Source organism: Liolophura sinensis, chromosome 1, assembly GCF_032854445.1.
Source record: "Liolophura sinensis isolate JHLJ2023 chromosome 1, CUHK_Ljap_v2, whole genome shotgun sequence".
NCBI classification, from domain to species: Eukaryota; Metazoa; Mollusca; class Polyplacophora; order Chitonida; family Chitonidae; genus Liolophura; species Liolophura sinensis.
In genome coordinates, this window is record NC_088295.1 from 32520013 (window position 1) to 32545952 (window position 25940).

The 25940-nt window shown below is 36.5% G+C and overlaps 1 protein-coding gene across 6 annotated transcripts; it reads right to left on the reverse strand.

Moving 5' to 3' along the window:
• Positions 1-1859: 1859 nt before the first annotated feature.
• Positions 1860-25430, reverse strand: LOC135470812 (rho GTPase-activating protein 8-like). Of its 6 annotated transcripts, none has more exons than XM_064749866.1 (16): positions 24899-25430; positions 23255-23353; positions 22669-22746; positions 19215-19232; positions 14398-14504; positions 14056-14122; positions 13416-13503; positions 12809-12940; positions 12326-12412; positions 11813-11911; positions 10157-10267; positions 9517-9587; positions 8033-8110; positions 6997-7125; positions 6536-6642; positions 1860-5560 (listed from the first exon to the last, which is right to left on the reverse strand). In XM_064749866.1, the coding sequence occupies exons 1-16, from the start codon at positions 24936-24938 to the stop codon at positions 5393-5395; spliced, it is 1479 nt and encodes a 492-aa protein (XP_064605936.1). In that variant the 5' UTR covers positions 24939-25430; the 3' UTR covers positions 1860-5392. The 6 variants fall into 6 exon arrangements, with proteins under 6 accessions (XP_064605936.1, XP_064605928.1, XP_064605951.1 ...); XM_064749858.1 differs by having other exon boundaries at positions 23255-23356; XM_064749881.1 differs by lacking the exon at positions 22669-22746.
• Between the last annotated feature and the right edge of the window lie 510 nt (positions 25431-25940).

The following is a 25940-nucleotide window of genomic DNA, read 5'->3' on the forward strand; positions in this document are numbered from 1 at the left end:
AGTATTGGTTGAATTATACGTATTTTGTATGTCCATGAAGCACTGGAACACGTTTTACAAAGTTGTCACAACACTGCATCAAACGCCTTTGTCAAGGTATCCACTAATGCAGACTTTAAAAAAAACGCATGGGAGTTGGATGTGTACATACTTGTTAATCTGTGAATAAACACTGTTGCAAATGTTCTATATTTATAGTGAACTGTTGAAAGTGTATAAAAATAAGAACAAGATTTATCATTTGACAATCCTAAATTTGTGGTAACATATATCAAAGAAAACTAACCTGTGGGCATTCGTCGTATTTCTCCTTATACACGATCTTAAACTAACGGTGAACAATCATCCTTATATCATATTCGACTGGGCACCTCTTAATTAACACGCACACGTGTGGCCACTGATCAGCAACTGGCCCATATATAGGCCTATGTACAATCTAGATGTACAATGAACTGTTGAATGCAAACCATCTGTTAATCTTTCTATTATAGTCAGCCTTACTGAATCATGTTTTCAGAATTGTTGTATGGATTTTTTTATAAAACCTGGGTCGTAACTTTGATTACTTGTTTTGACGAGGTCTGACGATATAACCTGCAAATCTGAAAAGACGCATGTAGCCCTGCTGTTTGCTGTGTAAGTAGTCAAAGAACGCCCTGGCTTCCTGAAGCCTGACCCGGGAAGCTATAGAGGCCTATGTTGATTTTAACTGGCACACACAGGGCCACGTGTATATACAGTCACAATCGCTTTATGAACGGGGGCCCAAACTGTTCCGAGCTAGGCATGCACCTCATTGATTACTGCTTTTCTTCTCTTTTTTTTCAAAATTCTGATTGGACTTTAAATAGTGTTTGCTTAAATGCCCTTTATTACCATATGATAAATCGCTTGATAATCACGTGATAACGACGCTAGTATCGGCATCGAAATTTGTTTAACAAGTAAATCGTTATCCGTAAATAATTGCCTTATTCCACATGCATTAGCTTTTCTATACACGAAGTCCATCCTACTGACACAGGAAACAACAGGCTGTTGCAACTAATAGCAAGTGAAAACATATAAAATATACAGTAGGCCTACTTTACTTACAAGCATTTTACACTGAACACTTTCCCTCTGATTCAACCACATACATACTCACACAAAAGGATACCCACATTTACTGAATATCTACTTGGCATGTCGTGTTTAATGAATGTCAGTTGTTATCCGTAAGTGTCTTGATCCACACTTGCCTTTATATATACACGAAGTGCAGTCAGTTACTTTTGAATCTATTTATATGTACCTGGATACACCGTATGTTATGGATATGGGGATATAATAAATCCTTTGGGGTTTCCGTAAACAAAATAATTACGTTTATAAATGTAATGAAATCACGTTCTTCCCATTTACACATGAAGCACATATGGCTGCAAGCAATGGTCAGCGGAAAGACATAAAATATACGGTACCTTAGTTACCAGCATTTTGTCGAACATTTTCTCCCTGATCCAACCACATTCACACACAGAAGCGTTACACTTCACTTTTTTATTGACTGATGTGAGTCCAGGCTATGCGCAGTCTGAGTTGAATTTTACGTATGACAAATTTATTCAAGCGTGATTCAAGTTGAAGGGTATAATCCAGGAAATCCTTTATCCACTCTCACTCAATCAGCGTAGACTCTGTACCCCTTTAAGACAACCATTGGCAGTTTGTTCTAAAGGCCGTGGATCGACTAAATCAATGGGAGACGTGTCTCAGATTGGCCTTCTTGCAACGAAAATGTAGTTATACCCGAGAATTTATTCATTATTTCGTGTAATTTTACCAAAGCAACAAAACAAACACGTTGTCTGAAACCATCTTCTATGGATGTTTATTAATTAGTACATTCAAAATATTGTGGTGTGGTTCTCAGTGCCGTTAGAAAATAACTAAGTACAAGCCATAAAATACGATTAATCCCTCCACTGTAAATCTCGTGCTACTAGCAATCTAAGGCACCGGCAAAATTTACACCTTTATGCTCAAGGACACCAACATACTGAATATCGCTCTTAATAATTAACAGCTACCGATAAATTACTTAAAGGCTTATTGCTTCCGATAAATAATTTCAACCCTCTCCAATAGCAACTTTTAAACGTTTTCTTAAGTTTGTCCAACACAAGAAACTCAGAAATTCTTGTGGCAACGATTCTCCGTTCAAATTTGCATCAAGCAGAACCCCTATGGCTCACCAACTTTAACTTTATGACTTTGGGTCATACAACACATGCACGTGTATCTAATAGAATAGAATATAATATCTCAACATTTGCACGAATAACAAACTATCTTGCTCTCAGACAACTTAATCTCCCTGGAATTCCATCATCAAGTTCAATAATAGAATATAAAGTGACTGAACCACCCCAAATAACATTACCAAAAATATGCACATTGACAATAATGTCACCTCAGGTACAATAAAACGACAATGGTAACGGTAAATTTAAAAACAGAAAAAATACAACTGTCTAAAAGGCACAAATGAAAGCAAAAACAAAACAATAGAGCATTTTCAAGTTTAGTCTAGACATCTTAATTCACCTCAGCATCGATACCTTTAATAACCATAACCTATTTCATAATCCAAACCTCGTAATTACGGTTACAGCAATTGGAAGCAAGTATCTGACGATTGTCCTTACTACAATTTGACTTCACAGAAAAACACTGCTGACAGGATTTCGGCTGTGCTGCAAAAAACTACAAGGTACACTGTCTGACATCACAGACCTTACATGAATGGAGCAAGACAAACCAAGGTGAAAGCCTTTAGCGTCCAAAGTGATCGTATAAAAATGTGGGTTTTGTAGAAATCACACTCCTGTGATTCATGTGTACATGGTGGAAAAGGCACGAGTTGAGAGGACTTTCTGTGATATTTTGTGTACAACAGTCAGTAAAGGGCAGATACCGGATCTCCGAGGTAAGGCATGACTGCCACGTACTGCCCAGTTTTGTCAACGTGATGTCTCAATGTCTCAATACAGATGATACAGATGAAATGAATACCAAGAAGATGCCGGCAAGGTATTGTCATCTTCCACTTGTTATCTAAGGTCTTAAGAAATCAACATTCACCGCCATAAGCACAGGTCGTATGATCCACGACTGCCTTGTGAACAGAGCATGTACCATTGATTTGTGAACAGGACTCTGGGCAAATGGCACATTGTTTTGTAAAATGTTGGTTTACGCTTTGGCGCCAAACCGAAAGATACTGTCACCAAATCTAATGTCAACCAAAGCACTCACACTTAAACTACTGAAATCAGCTGTAGGTAACTTTATGAAAAGGTATCCCTAAAGAAAAGCCAGTATCGGACCTAAAGGGCAAACCTTGACAACAATGTGGCAAAGACATTACAAATGCAAATGTCAAAAATACGTCAATTTTACAAATGCTATCCTAGAATACAGAACAATGAGGAGAAGTCAAACTTTGTCAATATTTCTCCAACATCCTCCTCCTTCAGATATTGCACGTTAATTTCTTTTCGATCGTTTTCTTGAATCTTTTGTTCAAAAGGCTTTGTTCCCAATGAATTCATACAGCATTAGATTCTTTGTACATTTAAAGCTATGATTCAAGTTTAAACACTGTGGAGATGAGATTCGAATATGAAACCAAATATTGATACCAAAACCTCTACCGAATAGAGTCTAATAGATCTAGGCAGTGCAAACAAACGGAATCATCCAAAAATGCATATGCCATATCTGTTAACAACATAAACAGAATCACCTGTTAAACTGTCAAACACTTCCCAACTATAAAATATAACATAATAAACATTACTCGTAACGTAAGCGGGGCCAGCCCAATAAAAGTACAAGAATGAAAATAACAGGAAAGCATTAAACACTTATTATCTACATGAACAAAGCTCCTTTTTCAGACTTTCTTCACAAGTTTGCACATCTTTTTTTTAATCTTCTTCAATTTCTCAAAACAGTCAAATAAACTAGTCAACATTTTTGACAGCAGTTACAATTGGTACTCAAAAAGACGACATGGGTTAAGAGTCACTATTCACTTCTCCCTCCTTATTAGAAAACACCAATACAGTGAACTGCCATTTGAGCAAAAGAATGTACAGTTTGATAGCTTGTGCTGAGTTCATATGCTTTTACAAGTAGTAATATCCTTAGAGTGCTGTGACAGACCCTTCATAAACAGACTGTACGAAACAGAACTTCACATTCTCCTAACCAATCACAACACAGCAAATAGCATAAATGACAAAGGGAAAGTTATGTATATATCACTTAACAACAGGGAGCTAATAAAGAAAATAATAAAATATAATCTATACATTTTTCATCAAATAATTACTGACTAAATGTAGTTACAATGGTGCGCATCAGCCAGAGAGTGGAAGCAATTTTAAAAAAATAAATAAATACTACAACATGTTGTTTACCTTAACATTATTTTATGTGAAAGATATGTTCAGTTTATCCTGAAGTCAATCTAAAGTAGAAATATGATTGTGTTTTTCAACCACAGGTTTTCGTATACTTGCATTGTGCACATATGATAACACGCAGTTTTAATGGGCAGTACAGGTCTACATGTAGCTGGGAAAATGATTAACTCCTTCTTACAGTACAGTTTCTTTGTATACTTTTACGCATAGTTTATATGTAATTGTTTATACAATGAATGGATCTTTATGTACACAAACGCAAGTAGCTTTTATATTATACTGTACCATAAACACACGTGGTAGATCATGGGTTTGTAAATGGGCTAAAGGCTTCAGTAAATGCATTCAAGAATACAGGGCAGAATTGCATATCAATACGCTGTTTAAATTCCAACCCTGATTTTTCCTGACCTAGACCGACCAACATGACACTTTATAACATTAGAGGGCTCTTTGGGGTTTCTTAGAGTTCAAGTCTTTGATACATTCTTAGATCATACTGAAATTCCATGGTGCTAGTAAAAGCGAGGACAGATATAACTTGGCTCGCTGACACAAAATGTATTAACAATATAAAAAGACAGCTTCCTTGCCATGTGTTACCAGACATATGTTTGCTCATATTCTTTGATGTTTTTAAGGACTGGGTAAACTTCACAGAATTACTATATCTGACCTAAAATTTTAACAATGATTCATTTTACCTGGGAGTTCTATTCATTTTTAACAGAAATATGTTTTTTCGGATTGGAAGCTAGACGACATCCTTCTGAAAACATGTGAATTTCAGCACCAAAAGAAATGTCTTGTGACTTTTTACCACTTAAAATTCAGGTTTCTTTTTAGGGCAAATACAGTAATGTCCATCCAGAGAGGCTTACTGCATGCCACAGTTCTGCAGAGACAGGTGGTGTCTACTTAACAAAGATGTGATCAAAGTGCTGCAGGAGCATGAGGGAGAAGCTGTTGATGATGCCCATGCTGGAGAGGTTGGCTTGTCCCCGAGGCCAGATCAGATTGGGTCCAAATACGATGGCCAGGTTATGATGGGTCATCATGTTGACATCCTGTCTGGCTGCCACCTGCAATAACACACACAACATAGATGAGTGGGTGGTTGGGGGTCTGGTATTGTAGTCAACATTAATGTTGTACACCAAATAATGTTACCCAACAGTTTCTGGTCAAAGCCCCTTTCCAAACATCGCCATTTTATGCCTTTTCAGACCATGTCAGATAATGGTAAGTGCTATGTGGAGTAGCCAGAACAAAGGCAAGAGTATGTAACAAAATCATCTTGTTCCAGGTATGGTGTAAGTTTTGAAATGTTCAAAAAATCTTGCCACTTCATGTATTCATCACATAACATAGCAATGTCTTAGTGATGGCGTGAAATGCCGTCTAAGTATTCTGACGATTGAGGAACATTCCTATTCAACTGCTTTGTGGACATCCATGTCTTTGAGAAAGCCAAAGACATGATGTGCTAGAAATTCACATGGCATAACACGTTACAATCATCAACTGACTTAGACAAAGCCATGATCAACGAAGATGCCAATGATAATAGGCCTGATACATCTTGTCACTGTCTTCCACAAGTTGCGGCATATTGTATAAATGTTGTGAACGTTCATGGCAGATTTGTGTCTGATCATACCAATGTCGTTCTAGTATTGTTTACACATTGTACTGGTGTGATACAAGGGTGGAATGGATATCATAATCCAATCGTGGCTGTGACAGAATTTTCCACAGGCAGACTGGCTAAAACGATTAAAAGTAATGGATCTTAATACAATAGCACAAACTGGTGTAAAAGTTATGAAAGTATGAAAATAGACTCTAAGCCTACTTTCAAATGGTATCTGAAAATATAATGAAAACATATGCAAGTATGACAATGACTCCTGCAATGACAACATGATGCAAATGGCAGATTCCTGCATGCCAGGAGAATACATGGTCAAGAATTCCATGTGACACATCCAGACATTTGAACACATCTACGGTGACAGTCCAACCGAAGCTGAACATGGCAACTAGCAGTGGCCTACCTCTGTTAAGAACTGCATAATGTACTGTAAAATGACATAGTTGTCTTCAGGAAGTTCCTCCTGGATCATCCTCTTCGCCTCAAACAGACGCTTTTCCTCATCCAGGTCTGATAAAAAAAACCAACACACAAATATAAATATATCCAGCTAACTGGGGCTATTTTTACATGTCTGAACAAAAGCCAACAAATAACTGTAAAAGTGTCAATGACCGATCCTTGAAAATGTACCTAAAAGAGGCGTATAAAAGTGATGCATATTGGTTGACACTACAGACGTCAGGAGCCAGTTAAACATCCCCCACTGAACAGGTTCATAAGTTTTATCCAAACAAATCCAAGTGAGGTTTACTCAACTGGAAAAGAATATTTTCTGACATTCTGATTATATTTTATAGTTAAACCTATCTTCAAGATAAAATGGTTAACACAAAACACAAATAGTTACGCTCTGACACTCACTCTGCAGACGACAAATGGGTTCATAGAGGTCGTAAGTGAGCAGAGGCTCCTGTAAGTCCCTCAGGAATGTCTTCAGTATCACAGCTGCTATATGTACATCATTGAGAGCCGAGAAATCCACAGACTGGCCTGATACAACAACAACAAAGACAATTATCTTATACTTCCATAAATATATCTGATTTGTACTTTAGGATGTCTTCATAGGTCCACTGTTAACTGATCATTTTTCATGACCTTTTTCTCACAATCACAGATGCAACTAGTGATAAATATTAAATATATGTAATGTCTTGCCTCAAATTATACTTTTCTATGAACTAGACCTGAAACAAAATTCGGGTTAATAAAAAATGACAAAATATCCTATTGATTTTAAATTTATTTTACACAACTATTTACAGCTGCACCTGTTTATCACAGATAACACAAAATTCTATTCTTATTGTTTTCTCAAAATGACCAACAATTAACACACATGATTATTTATTGGCCACACAAATTCTCACGAGGAAGTGTCATCAGAAATAAATAACTGGTTATAAGCAACCTGAAAACCTCAAACATGACCTCATCCAGGTTTATAGGTAAAGAAAATTGACAAGACCAACTCATCAGATATCTACATGTATTGTATACAGCCATAACCCCGTTATCAATGGGAGATGGATTATAGCCTTGTCATGAATTGAGGGTCTGAGGTACACCTGACGGACTCATTGACAAGTTTATGAGCTGATCCACTACTTCAAAGATTTTAACAAATTTCTTTCACATATAGTAATTATGCACTTGTCTACTGAGACAGCATATGACATGCAGCCTACATGTACATGTGCGCAACGTAAAGGTTGAACGACGCACATTTACTGACACCTGGCTATGACTGCACTATGAATTTTAACAGCATACAGATAATAGGAAACCTTGAACTTAATGTTCCAAGACGTTTTTCTTTTCTGTGGTAAGCAATGTGTAACATATCCCTCGTTATTGTGAAGATGCTGTCGTGTGTTGACTTTAATAAAAGTGTTACCTTCGTTGAACTTTTGCTGAACTTCTCTCAGCTTGGCGGCATTGGCACACCGTCTAAAGAGCCCTTCCACACCAAGGGCTGTGAAAACAAGTAAAACAAGTTCTGCACAAAACAAGAAACACTACTCATAGTGTATATGTACATATGTAAAAAATTGCAAAACTAGATACTTGGACAAAATTTGATTTATTTCACGAGCTTTTAACAACACATTCAAGAATTATTCATTTATTTGAGAGTGGCCAGGTTTATGGGTGGAGGAAGCTGGAGAGCTGCAAGTAATGAAAGACCTGACAGGTGCCCAACACACTTCCTTAATACGGTTATTAGTCCAAGTCACATTTAAACACAGATAAATAACAGAAGTGATGTGGTTGATGAAAATGGATAGCTTTGCTTTCTCTCGCTAGTGAGAAGGTTGGCGTGATTCAAGACATTACACTAAGATGTTCAAAGAGGCACAGCATGATAACAAAGTCCTGACTGATACTGTATGATAACCAAGTCCTGACTGATACTGTATGATAATCAAGTCCTGATTGATACTGCATGATAATCAAGTCCTTATTTATACTGCATGATTTATTTATTTGATTGCTGTTTTACGCTGTACTCAAGAATATTTCACTTGTACGTCGGCGGCCAGCATTATGATGGGTGGGAACCGGGCAGAGCCCGGGGGAAACCCACAACCACTCGCAGGTTGCTGTCAAACGGTACGGCTGGAGAGGAAACCAACATTATATGGACTTGAACTCACAGCGACCGCATTAGTGAGAAACTCCTCACTTCTAACCAACTGATGGTGCGTGCTAACCAACTGAGCTACTGCATGCTAATCACGTCCTTATTTATACTGCATGGTAATCATGTCCTTATTTATACTGCGTGGTAATCGACTCACGATTGATACATCATGATAATCAAGTCCTGACTGATACCACATGATAATCAAGACCTGATTGATACAGCATGATAATCAAAACCTGATTGATGCTGCATGATAATCAAGTCCTGATTAATACCACATGATCATCAAGTACTGATATATACTGCATGATAATCAAGTCCTGATTGTGATACTGCAAGATAATCAAGTCCTGATCGTGACACTGCAAAATAATCAAGTCCTGACTGATACTGCATGATAATCAAGTCCTGATTAATACCCCATTATAATCAAGTCCTGACTGATACTGCATGATAATCAAGTCCTGATTAATACCCCATTATAATCAAGTCCTGACTGATACTGCATGATAATCCAGTCCTGATTAATACCACATGATGATCAAGTCCTCATGGCTTCTGCATGATAATCAAGTCCTGATTAATGCCATATGATGATCAGATCCTGATTGATACTGCATCATCATGAAGTCATGACTGGCACTGCATGATAAGCAAGTCCTAATCGAGATTACATGATAATCCAAACCTGAATGGCACTGCAAGCCATGATTTCTTCAACTTTCTGTACTTACCATTTTCCCTGAGGTAGGTGATGCTTTGTTCTACTACAGGTGGCATAATACTCCCACTGTTTTCTTTTATACTGTGGAATTCCCAACAAAAAACATATCATATGTATTTACTTATTTACTTGGTGTACTTATTTACTTGGTGTTTTATGTTTTCATACCAGAGTGTTATTCTATATAATGAAGGCGAAGCTTGCGATGTGGACAAGGTTGAAATGTGGATAAAAAGAAATGAACATTGCACCTGTCATATCTCACAGCCTTCCCTGATTGAGTGGACGCCTAGTTAAAAACACACTTTCACAATGTCAATGGTTCTTTTTCGCCTCACTTCCAACAATCCCTTGACTTCTATCAATGTTGTAGCTAGTTCGACTCAGCTAAATGTTAGTCTTATCTATACTATCCAAAGAAATCTCTCTGTAAATATCATCAGTGGCTTGATCATTCTGGCCATATTTCGAAAATCGATGATGTGTTGGCTTAATGGTGACATCTCAAGATTTCAATGCTCTATCACTTTAATACATCTCCTTTCTGTATTCCAGAAGTAAGTAATGATGCCTTAGGACATAATATGAGACAATATCAATCAGTTAGTATCACAAGTTTGTGCAAGATCTGTGAGATTTTTGTAACTTACAACTGAATGGTGACACCAAACTGCTGAGTTTTCAGAGGTGTCTGACTTCTCCTCTGCTTTGGTGAGTATGGGTATGGAGGTTTGTGGGCCTTCACAAGCTGGGCATCATATCTGTCCACAAAAGTCAATAATTTACTACATTTCTCTGATTTTCTTGTTTTAAATGGCCTTACTCATGCTACAGACTTTTAAAAAAATGTTCAGTAAGGATAGTCATGCTTAAACAATGCAGAAATCACAAATACTTACTCATAAACAATGTATAAACAGTAAATAATTGAAGTTTTTACGTTAAAATTTTCATGTGTAACATTTCTTTCAAATATTTAAAATCATTTAAACAAGGATGTTCAGGTCAACGTTTAAACAATGAATTTAAAAGAGCAAGTTTATGACAAACCTGAGCAAGTCATATAAAACAAGAAATACAGTGTACTCTGGCTATAAGGCGCCACTATATAGAGCAAAATCAGATGTAACGCGACATAAATCTTGTCCCCCCAAAATCAGTGGTGTACTTCCACATGAGCAGGCTTACATTTCAAATGACAACAGCTGTGACAGCAAACGAACAAAGATTTTCTCCAAGAAATATACATACATGTACATAGCGCTACATCATTCCCTGCATTTCCTACTGTTGGTGTGTGATCCAAGGGTTATTTCAAGTTTAAGATTTTGAATGTTATGTCAGCAAAAAGAAAAGCATCTATCTATGAATAATGGAATACATTTCCTTGCAAGGGAGTTTGATTCCAATGCACTTTGCATTGTTTTTGTTGCAAAATTACTTCTGCATGAGTGTGGCTTCATCAGCAAAACAGAACACATTTTGCTTGCTGTGACAGGCACACCTCATAAAGGGATTAATGTTGCTACACTTTCAGTAAATGCTGATAACTTTAATCAGATTACTGAATGGCTATAAAGTGAGGTGTGACACACAAGGGAGTGAGATGATGTGGCTTACCAGGATGTTGACATGTTGGGGTTGAGATGAACTCACTCAAAGTTTGAGATGAGCTCACCCAAAGTTTGAGATGAACTCACCCAAAGTTTGAGATGAATTCACCCAACTCACTTCTTTGCTCTTTCCTTCATTTAATATACTGATTTCTCCTGACGTACATTAAAACAGTGAACAATGTTATTTTTTTTGTTCATCTACATGATCACTTACAACGCGGTCAGGTGATCAGGTTGACAGTATCTGTAGAGTACCATATTATGAATCTGTGTCATTTCAGCTCAGGCCCATGCTTAAGCAATACGAGGCTAGCTTCACGGTATATCAGCAGGACAGTGCCAAGATGCTCGTGTTCCGTATCTTACACCTTGTGTACTGTAGAACACTATGACTGGATCTTCAGGAAACAAAACTTTTACGCATTTATAGTAAACTAACAACGAAAAAGCCTTTGACAAAACACATTTTGCATCGATAAAACTTAGTTCCATGTCAAAATCATACAGGCCTATATACTGGATCACAAGGTCATTTCATTATAGTGCGATGTAACCTTTAACATGCTCCAGAAGCTGTCCCCATAAATGCTTGCTACAGCGACGCTACACTGTGCTGCTCTTGCTATGTGCACTTAACATTTCCTGAAGAACAGGTGATGGAACTGACAACTATTCGACATCAACACTTACTTTAAAACAGGTGGTGGAACTGACAGCTGGTCGAAATGAAGGTGCTCCTTCAATTCATGTAAGTAATTCACATATCGAACTTTCTTCCCAAACTTTACACTGAGGGAGCAACAAAAGCAAACATCAGTTTAAAATTCTTCAAGCAAACAATACAAGAAATTATTACTTGAATTCACATTTATTTTAATCATGCTTCACCTCAGCAAAAGATTATTTGAGCTTTTAGCTGTGAACAAATATACACAGTATGGCAACAATTCACATATCCATCACTTTGATAGTTGATAACCTTCCTCTACGGTCATTTGTGAGAAGGTCTGCCAGCAAGCTGCAGATGGCTGTGGCTTTCCCTTGGGCCCTGCTCAATTTCACCCACCACAATGCTGGTCGTTGTCGTCGCATAACTGAAATATTCTTGAGTATGGCTAAAAACACCTTTTAAGTAAATAAATAAATAGATCATTATACAACACTGAGGATTTCAGAACTCCAACAAACAAGCCATCCACCTACCTTATTAAAGGCTTAAAAATATTCCACAAAATCTTAATGAAATTTGTGGGATGAACAAGGTACAAAGCCTTCAAGTTTTTCTTGTATCTGTTAAGAAAAATATTAACAAACACTTTTAATAAGACATAAACTAAAACAGCTCGACAAATGTACAAACATTTACAAGCCCTGTTCTTCAATAGGTTACACAATAAAACCAACTTCTGCTATTCAGTTGTATTTCAAAGATTTAACTAAAAAAAAAGTCGACGAGAGTTATCTCCCCTAACCAATTCAACCATTATAAGGGGTCGTCTCACATTTACAAGCTAACCCTATTTAAAAGAAATGAAGGCAAACAAACAAAAAAAAAAAAAAAAATGCACACAGAATTTAATGGCAATGAATTTATAAGGGGAAAGAAAAAAATTCAGAAGGATTTCTATCTATGTTGTAATAAAATTACTAGATATTAACTAATCAAACCAACTGTCTATCACTTACTTCCTGTCAAATTCTCGATAAGCTTGAACCAGCCAAGTAAATTTGGGTTTGTTTTTGCTGTTCAGACCATGGTGGAAATAGACCACAGTGTAGTCACTCTCCACATACTGATCCAAGGTGTGACGAATGTACCTGGTGGAAACAACACATGGCTCTATTTTAGTTTATTTATTTATTCAAGATTCACTTAAACAACAGTAGTGACCTTTACAAGCGTTGGAAACCAAGAAGAGCTTGAAGAAAAACATTTACCCTTTATTAGGCTCCTGACAAACCGCAGCTGTACAAATGGCCTCAATTTTCAAGGGTGTTTGGCTGCTGTGAAAGCTAAATCAGCCAGGGAGGGGCTCAAACATGGTCACATACACACCATTCATGCATTACATGATATCTCACTGCAAACATATCTATTTTAAAAAGGGCTAAATCTGTATATTTATTTCACACACTTCATGGAATGATAGAAAAAATAAATAAAAAACACTTAAAACACTACATGATATAGCCTTGTGTATACAGATCAGTCTCTGGACATCTTTACTTAGCGTCTCCACTTGTTAGGCCAAGTGTTTCCTTATAACATAACAAAGCAGATCAACAGACTTACTCTAATAACCTCTGGTGATCCATATCTTTACTTGGGGGCATTTTACAGGCTGAGAAGACTATAACTTTCCTGCCATACATGTCATCACCTGAGAGAAGGAGACAAAGAAGAGAGACGTGATTCAGACAAATCAACAAACCAACGTAGACAAAGTTTGTAATGATTCAAATCGCATGAATAACCCAAAATTGTGCCCCCAAACAGTCCATTTCAAGAGGCAATCAGATGTCATACAATTTCGGTGCCTAAACTTATATTCCTTCTACGATCAACTCAGGAATCAGGCCTAACGTGCATCTTAATCCTGCATGAAACTTTAGGTCATTTATAGTGTACCATATTTTATACCTGACAGGTTTTAACCTGAACTCAAGAAATATTTAACTTAATTATACCACAGCAAGAAATATGTTACTCATAGAATAGTGGTAAAGTGTACAGGTGGGGGGAATCAGGTAGACCTACACTGTTGGTTCTTGACAATCCTCCTGTCATAATAGACCCAGCCAAACCAGCAAGAGCTGGGCTTGATCACCTGATCACATGATCCCAATGATCTAGTGTCTGCTATTTGTATCATGAGCTGGGTCCCACAAGCCATTCATGTTCTATAATAACAGATTATGACAGACAGACTTACCAGCTACCTCCACAATGCCATGTTTGGAAATGTCACTAAACTCTCCCTCATCCTCATCAATGGAATCCTGATTAAATAAATAGTGCAAGCATTAACACTTGTGTCTTAAAACATCAGGCAGGAAAAAGACAGACTTAAATGAAATTAAAATTGTCCTTCTTTGATATCCTTCCCTGTCACACAATTTTTTAAAGAAATTTCCTGTAACTATGGCATAAATCATGATATAAATATAATATACAGTATATATTTCTTTCTCTTCTGCAATCTGTAGCTACAATGAACAAACATGTATATGCAAAAACACTTGCCAATAATATTGATACATTTAAATTATTCTACCTGGCTTGGCATGCCCAACTCCTTTTCAAAATCTTCGTCTATGATCCCATCTGGAGTGATTGAACCGCTTCTGAAGGCTCCACTCTCCGATTCCTCCTTAGCTAATTCTGTGATAGTTCAAAACAAATAAGATGAACTAACTGGCGTCAGAAATTTCATACTGATGACTTCATCAAACATTCATGTAAATATATGTATATAAAAGTTGAAAGAAAAAAAAAACACAGAGAAACCACCAAAAAACCCCCCCAAAACACACACTCCAAACATTTTAAGCATTTCTGGCAGATTTACAAGTAGATAGAAGTTGAAAGGCTTCATGTATTACAAAGCTCACTGGTTTCAATTTATTTTAAAAATCATTCTTGAAGGTTTGTTTAAGTCCTTTTTTCAAAACACATGTTCCTGGTTGGTATAGTAACACTCAGACAAACATCACATCCTCAAGACAGTGAACAACTTCAAGTTTGTCATATTAAAGTTTATACCTGAATGCTGAGGAGTGCGGATGGATAATCAGAATCTAGCTTGTTTTATCTCCCATAAAACAAAGATATAGCAAGTTTTTATTTTTACAAATCACATTCTACAAATAACCAACTTTGTCAGGTTGACCTACATGTACATGTATTAGATATATATGTGTATATATATGTAAATATTTTATGTCATAGTTCTTAAATCAGTGGAGCATATCATATCTGCTGCGAGTAATTAGTAACAAGTTAAGTATAGTGAACTGTCAACACGCTCTCTGGACAAATAATAGCACAACCACCTCTTTAACACCATCTCAGATATTGCCTATTGAAGTAAATACTGTATGAGTGTGTACAGTGACTTCATCCCCAACCACAGATCATTTAACCACAAATCGTACCATACACCAGAGGAAGAAGAATGGGCCTAATCTCTCCTTAATCATTAAAACTAAGATACTTGCTGTGAGAATTGGCTAAAGCATCCTTGGAAAACATGAAAAATAGGGAAGGTATTCTACCATAATCCTGTAACTCAACTTTAATGTACAGTAATGCTCAAGTGGCGTAACTTAAAAAACAAAGACTATTTTAAGCCTTGGTCACTATGTCAAATGTGACCAATTACCAGGACCAGGAAGTTTAATGTGCACCTTTAGGTCAAGAATTATGCACGTCAATGCATATGGACACTCATTGTGAGCAACATCATAAATTACATACAAGACTCATACTTGTTCTATTTATAGGGTTAAAATAATTGTAAAGATTCAAAAATTTACAATGCAACCCGTTTTATAAATTTTAGGAACTCTCACATTCTGATTCTGAATGTAACATGAGCACAGACAAGCCTGATATTTTGTGAAAGCTTAATTATTTGAGCTATTCTAAAATTCAAGTAATACAAAAATTTGTCCCTACATCATCCGTGATTTTCGACTGTCATTGTCTGATCAGACAGGTTAAAATGTTAACATACACTTGTCAGAGCTGCAGACTACAGCGTATGCCCACACTGGGTACATATCACTTAAACCCTGCACAGGTGAATTGATGTGCAGACTAACATAATTTTTCTTGTGACACCAAATTTAAATCCTTCTTGGCTGAATTACTGTGCAGGCTGACATCACTTTTCAGTTTTACATACATACACAAGAATGGCTTTCTATTTATAAATACTGTAAGGACAAAATTGTTATCCTCATGTCCATAAGGGTATGTAGGGTGTGAAACCTGAGCCACAGGGTTAAAATTTCCCACCCAGGGTTTAAATCCCCATATACCCTTATCAACCTGTGGATAGCTAATATTGATCATCTTTGAAGTATTACGCTACTGTTAAAAATATGATAATTATATAACGTGTGTACATTCATCGACTCGCAAATGTACCATCTTCTCATGAGTCCAAACCCATACTGTCAGTTTTGTTATTCTGTATTTATACACATCCACCCACATAGCAGTATGTACAACCTGACTATTCACCTCAGTCTGATGCCAGAAAGCCATTGTCAGGTATAAATTTCATCATAACTATGAAGGCAACATATGTCTGGAAGTGGGTAGCCCAAGGCTACATTTGTATGACATACAAACATTTATGTGTCAGTCAGTGTTAGCCCTAGGCCTCTTAATACATACATTTATATATAACCATATATATCTATGCATCTCCATGTAAACATACTGCCTTGTGTTGGCCGAGGAGCAAAAGAAGTAAACATGGAAACCTGCGACAAAACACACAAGTGTTATACAACACAAGTAGTTACCATACACTTTTAGTATTCAGTGTTATGGTAATTGCTTGGATGTAATGCTGTGTGTGCTCCATGTAATACTGTAGTATAGTAGTGTAGATAAACTGTACCATAATGTTATCAGGTAAATATATACAGTACAATGTAAGTGTCACTATGTCACACAGAACTCATTGGTGACACCAATGACTAAGGTTCTGATCAATGGTTCCTTTCATAGCTTTGGCTTTGGCATAAACTTTTCTCTATATAATATTTTTACCGAAAAGCATGAAATGAAGACTTTTTTTTTTCTTTCTTGGTTTCCATTTTTTCAAGATAATGATACAAGCAGAATGAATATTACGTCTTGTCCCAATGTCTCATGTTCAGCTTCAACAGGGTTTGGCACTACAGGCTAACAGAGAAAATGTCCATGCAGAGTTATTAAAGTGAGGCAAAGGTAAGATACATGTAGGTCCCACGTCTTTAGCACCAGTTTCCAGTCTATACCACTACATTGATGGGGTTATTATAAATCCATGCAGACGTTTACCTAGAGAATATTCTACAAGGGAAAAAACAAACAGAAAAATATCAAGATGTAAAGGGAAGGAAGATTTTGGCTGAAAACAAACATTCTAATACTTTTCCCAAAACCACGCAATTCTTAACAGCATTAACATAAACATGCATGAACAGCAAAACAACAACTTTTGACATGCTAATACTACTGCGTATTCCAAGATAATCTAAATATCTATAAGCTGTATGTAAAGAAACAAAAAAAATTAAAATCTGTCAAACTCTAGTGTTTTTCTATGTTCACATTTCATATTATGCATAATACTTCTCAACCATTTCGCATATGAAAGAGCAATTTCAGCGCAATGTATGCAACTACAAACTGTGATTTTGGAGACAAAATTGGTTGGGTTTCATGGCTTAACAAAATGTGTAATTTTATCAATCTACAAGGAAAACTGCTCTCAGAATATGCTTGAATAAGCATCTTGTCAATATGCAAACTGGTTGAGGAATTGCAGTTTACATTTTGAAGTACACAAAATTACACTAAATACTAGTGGCCTATTACTACTGGTATTGTGACATGGCATAGCATACTGTGTCCTACATGCACATATAAATGATGAAGGGGAATATGTCAATTAAGAACAGGAAAGAAATGACCAATTTAACCATAGCCTCCAGGAAATGCCTTATTTGGAGCCATGGTGATCTACAGTTACATGTATGTGTAGTCTATTAGAGCAGGGGCTGTAGACATTACTGTGTTACACATGTATACCCTGACGTAATGACAGCCTTACTTGTGTAGTTGTTAGACTTATGACAACACATAAGTACATGTAGGCGGTATACACACGTAATCACACCTTTGTATTTCAGAGCTGATTATAGTGATTGTTTACATGTATAGTCATGTCTTGATGTTTCATACAATAACAATATTAATGTGCTAGCCTACAGTAATCCAAGTGGCAAGTCATGTTCTTTGACCTGATACATGTACATACAGCTAGCTAGTGCAACATCTACTTATATACTACTTTCCGACCAACACTTCTACAACTTTAGTCTTATAGAATGTGGTGAAGGAAACTATTGTCAGGTCACACAAATTACAATGTAAGAAAAATGCTTGGTCCTATTATTGTATTTAGAATCAAATATTGTAGAACTTACATGTAATGTTTGCCAGAGAAATATAATATAAGTTATACACCGGTTGCAGGGCATTATTATCATCTATACGTACATAGAAAATTTTCAAACAATATGAATAACTTTCCTCATGTAGAAAATTTTTTGTTGGAAATGTTGTTTGTATGTACATTAATAAACTTTTCTACATTATAGTCTAGCTGTAGTCACAGGTTTTGGCAAGTGAAACTGTGGGAACTACAAAAGTCCTACATATGGTACATACAGTACATGTACATGTAGTTATGTTTGATAGTGGCCTGTACAAATTTTGTGTACTGGCAGGGAAAAAGGCTAAGGCTATAGCATGGTCATGAATATCCAACATGCCTACAGCATTGACAGTGTTCATGAGGACTGACCAATCGTATACTCCATGCGTGTTGAAGTGTAGGAGCATGCTATGATAGTACATCAATCAGTGCTGGCCAGACAGGGCATGTCAAATGTAAATATATCTGTACCTAAAGCGGAGTAAAAAGTACCTAGTATACAACAATGTACGTTTAGGAAAATGTCATATCAGGATTTCAATGTTAGATTTTTGGCTAATCATGAAACATCAATCTACAGTAGCTTTAGAGTATATTAGTGATATCATTACGTGTACATGCACCTTCATTTGCTTATGTTTATTTAAAGTTTCACAATTCGCTCAAAAAAATATAAATTTATAATAAAGTGTTTAGTGCATCAAATGGCATGCAATTCAAGTAATCTTATGAAGACAACATCAAAGTACAACAGGAGGTAGATGTTAATACAAATGAGAAACAAAATACTTCAACACAACAAGACTTCTAAATCTACCACTGAATGGCCAAATGAAAGTAAACCCATGCTGTTGAAATAAAATAATGTATACCTTCTTCAGCATCCAGCTCTGAAATGAATACAAATAAACAACAATGTCAAAGGTGTAACATAAAATACAGGAGATGTTCATAAGTCAACATGAAAACATTCATGTACTCGCTCTCATCCATGTAATGGGCACTGGGGAAAAATTCAGACTGGTGACTCAGCAGGATTCGACTTTCTTTTTTTATTTGATAACACGTACACTAGCAACGTTGACAATCACCAGATGTATCTTACACATGAAAATAAATTTTGCACATCATATGTTCATAATCTTTACACACTACAGATTGCTACTAAAGTTTAAGAAGGAAGGACATAAAAGCCCAACCAGTTGTCCGAGAGGAACAATTTGAACACGTACTTACCATGCTGGAGTACATGTATTACAGCATACATGTAAGGATACATAAAGCAGCAAAGAATTTATTTCACAGAAAAAAAAAATTCCATATTCAACTCTATAAAACTCAACAAAGAATACTTTATGCACAGTCACTACAAACCTACATGTACTGTATTGTGCACTGGGATATACTATGCATACACTCTTCATCCTCACATATATGCCTATACAGTCATTCTATGAATTTTAAAATCCATATCATGCTCATCTGAACTCAAGATGCACAAAGGCAATCATAATCACACATCAATGACACAAATGTATTTTGTAAAACACATAAAATTTATAGTGTGCATGTCTGGTGAGCCCGGAGTGGCGTTCCATTGGAGAAGCAAAATAAGTCCATGTATGACAGCACTGGTTCTGACATGCTACAAGCTGAAGGAGACAATGTCGTTATATGCCCATAAAATTCTGGACAATTCTGGCCCAATGCTACAATCCCATGGGGCACATGAATACATATCCTGATGCAATACACGAACCAAATACACGCAGGTCTGAGATTGGCAGTAAGTCACCCTAAATAGAAGTACTAAATCTGATTGATCCAAAAACTCAATTTCTCATAGTTTTTGATCTATTTTTCCCTATCATCTTCTATTTTCATCAAGAAAATGGGAAACAATTTATTAAATTTATTACAGGAACAGGCCTCTTAAAAGAACTTCGAAGCATATCACAATAATCAGAGATTATCTGTGCAACAGTTATCCAAACACATATCACACAAAGTTTGAGACTGTGACTAGAGCATTAATAATGAACAGATGCTTTCAGCTAGAATCAATACAAATGATGCAGCAGGTAAACAGAGGTTCACATCATGCTTTTGCTATATGCAATGACAAAAACTGTTTATATCTGAAATAGGAAATGGGAGAAGCTAGAAAACATGGTTTTCAGTTCTACAGGGATGTCAAAACGGACGGGGATGTCAGAATGAACAGGGTTGTCTGTATTAACAGGGTTGTTTGGCTTGAGTTGTCAGAATGAACAGGTACACGGTTGGGATTAACACCCAGGTCTGGATTAACAGGGTTGTCTGGATTAACAGGTACATGGTCAGGATTACCAGAGTTGCCTGAGCTAAATAAATCTGACTATAGGTATTTGCACAGGACCAAACAGAGACAATATAATATATTTCACATAAGTCTCGCATTTTTCATGTGATACATTTTGCCCGATTCTGATTCTTCCATCTTATATGGCCACTTTAGAAATGCGGGGCACAAGGGTACTAATAGTTAAATGTATTTCGTTTGCTTGACCTCAATATTTCTCTGAACATTTCATGACAATTGGTTTTCTTTACACTAAGTATATTTTTATGACATCTGTGAATAAAAAAGTTACGCTAACATTCAGGTAACAATTTAGTGCAGCATCTATGTACTTAGCTGTCTCTATGTTCACTACAGCTACCGTTTCAAAGGTCTGCAGAGATTCGTAACACAGAGGACCATCTGCTGAAATCATTAAGTTAATGAAATTGTACTAATGTTACTTATAGATTTATTGGTTGACCTCTACACAGCTGTTGTCGAAGTACATGTACATTTAGTCCACAGAACGAATACTGATTTCAGTTCATTACACTGACTGACACACAATCATTGCTTAAAATATTTCTATGGCAACAAAATCTGGTATTTAACAAATGCCTATATGTGTATTGTTCATACAATTAACAAACATGATCAAATTTCTTTCTAGGAAGCTTACATGTACATGACATACTGTGGTCATTTTTACAGCAGCTTCTAGAGCTTTCACCAGTGCCTTTTCTTAGAAGTGACACTTTGGTATTAATCATTAGATTAAAGTACTATGTAGAGAAACCTTCCTAATGTTTACATTTCCAGAGCAGCCTTATAATAATTCAATTCATAACGATGGAAGGACACAGTTCCATATCACCAAAACAATGTATGCATATGTTGTTGTAGAAAATGAGATTTCATACTCTTTCCACTTTAATCCGTCCCAAATTTCCTGACGACAATCACTGTGCGATGATACGAGTCGTCACAGAAACAGTGTCATGTCAGAAAACAGGTAAAACCAGCTGTGGGTCAAGCCTCGCACAGACATAGATATAAGGGATGGGACAGTCAGTGTATACAGGATTGATAAGGCCATGTAGTCAGCATCCATTTAATCTACACTGAGCACGTGTGACAAAGAGAAATGTACATACATGCTCCAGGTGCATGTGACAGCAAATGTAGATATCAGATGCAAATCTTGTATTCAATACTCATTTGTCAGTTGGAAAAAAATGACATCACATTATAAACTATGGTTTAAGTTTGATACCTAAATGCTACCATCTCCGAATCACCTACTTCCACGAATGGGTTGCTGGCATAATTATGTTCAAAATTTACAACAGCATCTATGGTTGCTGTCTAATTTACAAGCAAACTGAGATAAAACAGCCACTAAATTTGTCACATTTCTGATCACACTTGATACTTTGGCTCACCTGTGCCCTTTCACATCTACAGCCTTGTACTGTTCAGCATTACTGGAAATGGCATTAACAGTCATATGGTTACACTCAAAAAAATTTTCTGTTGAGTATAACCATGCTGAACCTAAATATTCCAGTGATTTCTGTGACCAAGTAAAAGTACGAGATGAAGAACATGCCAGATATCTGTGATTTTCTATATGCATTAAATTCATGCATGAAAAATCTTTCATTTTGATGTCAAAGTACCTGGTATCAAGTAAATACAATGTACAATGTCATATTAAGGAAAGCATACATGCACAATGTTGAGTTGATGTTTTACATTCTCTCTACAGGTTCCAAAATCGTCTGCATTTCATAACAGTTTCTGGGAGACAACAGTTTAGTACTGGGAGACAGAGACACAGAAGTACGATAACATTATGGAAAGTGTAGCACAGTTAGATTCAAGTTATCATCATGGGGAGTTTCAGGAGACAAAATGCAAATCATAGGCTTGTGTTGTTGTTGTCATGCTGTCTTCATGACCATACACACAGGCAGACATGCGGACAGGTAAAGATGGCCTACCCAGCATGTAAGTTATAGCTGCTATTTGTGCCTTGTTGGTGCCCGAGTATGCTATAACTGAGTCAGAATGCCTGGATCCTATATACACAAGAGCGGCAGAGTATATATATAGACAATGAAAAAGTAACAGAAAATTTTTAGTTAACGTGATCATGTGAATAAACTTTTCAAATGAGAGGTAAAGAAATATAAACAAAAATACACTGGTAGCCGAATTCATATCTGAAAGTAACTGATAATCAACAAAATGATAGGAAGACAAATCTTTAAGTGAATCAAATAATATGAAAAAGAGAAAAAGGAATATGGTACTACAAGGGCCCTTACATCTACATGTAGACTGTACTCAAATGTGTGTAATTATGTGTAAGATCCTTTGAGACAATGATCAAGGTTTTATCGTTCCTAAGAGAAACATGTGTGAAATATTTCAGATATCATGTGACAGCTATGGAAGCCAATAGTTGTTACATGTATGCACCTGCTTTTCTTTTTATCATACATTTATACCACTAACTAAAGCAAACATTTCTATCCACAACATGTACAATGTAAGCACATTTAAGTAACCATGGCAACCACTCACCTGCCTGAGCTGCAAGCTCCAGACCAGCATCATCAAACTCGAGCTGTGGGTCATCAGGGTTTTCCACCATCTCTGTGTCACTACCAAGGCTGCTGCCTTCTTCTGTACAAAACACAACCCAGCAAATGTGGCTATTACATGTACTAAGTCATATGAACTGAATACATTCTCTTCAGGGAATGTCACTCAATTATGGCAGTACCCAGGCCTTCATTTTTGTTTTTAAGCAGGTGTGTGATTTATAAAACACCCAAGCCTTGCAGAGGTGTGAAAATCACCTAAATTCATACCTCCCAGGCTCTCGATAAAGAGCAAAGGTGAGTGAGTTTGATAAATTGCCTGAATTTGAAGGCCTGGGTACAAGTACAGCATCTGTTACTGCTGTAAATCTTCAACCTTTTCAACCACTAAAGCATTGTTTTTAGTGTAATATATGCTTACAATTGTAATGAAAATCAGTCTAAAAATGGCTTGTTTGTGTAATTAAAGATACAAGCTTAATAAAACTGTGTAAATTATTTCTCTACACTCCTTAGATCTCTCAGAATACTTCAAAATATTGTTTGCATACTAAGGTGGTTGAAAGGGTTGAAGAATTAGGGTACGTGTATTAAAGTGAATAAAATCTGCGTATTGATAAAATGATTCAGAAAAGTTTATGGCTGGAAAAAATAAACCAGAGCCTGTGAGTTCCATGTAGACAGAGCCTGCTGACTATACTGAAGACATGGAAGAGCTCAAACAGCTTTGTATGTGAAAGTTGTCCATGCAGACATGAGATGCAGTCCTGATAGAAATGAACTGTCTGATCGACAGAATGTTCAACTAATCTCAAACACATTAAAACTATGGGTTAACATACACATATAATTAAGTCCTGCACAACTACAAGACAAATCTACAAACAATCAACACTTTCTGAGACTCCAAGTAAACATACCACAACTTAAACAGAATTAAACCAATATATCAATAAGATATGACAAAATACAGATTCCAGCATTCTATGAACAATATGATTTGAGATAATATCAAATATGATAGTTCAGTTTAAAATGATTTTGAAGTGAAAGGTGAATATTTCATTAAGATGGGCTCAATGTGCTCCTCAGAATTTTTGATGTTCAGTGCCATTCCCGCACTCAGAAAAAATACTTTCTTGTTTACATCCTTTTTGATGGGATTAAGAAGACTGAAGGTTAGTTGTGCTCACAGATGGCAATGAAAATATCACAGTTTTTCTTTTGTGTTTTTTTTTTTGTGTGTTTTCAATGCTAGTCATGTGACTTCTCAAAATGTCTGTCAACAGCGTGCCGTTTGGTTGCTTTGAAGTTCTCGCACAGTGAGTTAATGCATTTTCATGGGTGAAGATAGTTAATGACGAAGATGTTGTTCAAGATTTAACTGGGAGATGACACAGAATTTAACAAAGGAGAAAAGTTTGATTGTCATGAGTGGGAAGGAAGCTGCAGTTTGAAATCTCGGTGATGTCTTTGAGAGAAAGTCATGTTAAGAGTAACAGTGAGTTTTAAATCAGGAAGCCAAGTCCATCTAAATGGACTAATATCATGGTTACAAACTAGCAGCCAGATGTAAGTGTTTACATATGAAAATAAATGTCCTTTGCTATAACTACAGCCTTACCCCAGTCAATATCCTTCTGATCCACATTTGGGGATGCCATTTTGATGGGTGTGTTATTCCTTTGCCTCTACACAGTTCTCCCTGAAGACGTATTTCCAAGTATGTTCAAACTTCAAGATCTTCAGTTCACACTTTCCATCCGGTCGTGGACATATGGAATTTGGTCGCCTGAAAACTAGTCTTTCTATTCGCGGTCATAGCTCAACTCTGCCAGAAACAAAGTACGTATCACGAAAACAAGGGATGGAAACAAAAAATACGCAAATCTCTCCAGAAGAAGAGAAGTCTATCTCAATGACATCTGTCAAAATGACGTTGTTGTTGTACCGGGCATCTTAAACGACCCTCAGGTGGTTGAGCATACCTCGCAAAGTCTTTTGATCAAGGAGTTATAAATAGATCAGACATAAGCTATCAATAGATGAGTCATGCTACCGTCACACTGAAATGCCATTAGTTGATCACACTGGTCGGATTTTTCCTTCCCAAAGATGATCACATCATTTGTTTACGTGTGTATGCATAGCGGACGTTCCTCTTATCGAAAGGCGGGGCTTAATCTCTGCCATAAAGTAGACCGATCATCAGCTTCAAAGAAGGATGAATTTGTAATCAAAATAAATTTCTTTACTGATCTGATGTTTTCACTATTCAGATAAAAATATTTGGTCTGCTTACATAAGTTGTCATCGGCTACATCGTGCTTTTTGTCTTTATTTACGACATACACTCAACGGGGTCGTCTGTAATTACCAGAAATAACCTTTGTGAAGGTTATCAGATTTTAGCACAAAGTTGTCTCCCCATGGTGCTCAACACATGCGAGTTCCATACGAATTCCCGTGTGGCCAATTTCAAAAACCCTTCAATTCAGTCATGAGAAGAATACTATTGCTTTATGTGACGTATTTCGGTGAATACACAGTTCTTAATTATCTGGGACTAATATATTGTTACATTAGTATTACCCCCGTTTTTTAGTCGGCCTTATAATACAAGAGGTCGTTTTAATACAATATTATTGGATCTGAATCTGAATCTA

Coding starts and splice junctions, on each gene's coding strand:
- LOC135470812 (XM_064749858.1), bottom strand. CDS start 24,938: ATGGCATCCCCAAATGTGGATCAGAAGGATATTGACTGGG. Junction 14,123..14,397: donor AGTTGGGCATGCCAAGCCAG/GTAGAATAATTT, acceptor TTATTTAATCAG/GATTCCATTGATGAGGATGA. Junction 13,504..14,055: donor TGGCATTGTGGAGGTAGCTG/GTAAGTCTGTCT, acceptor TCCTTCTCTCAG/GTGATGACATGTATGGCAGG.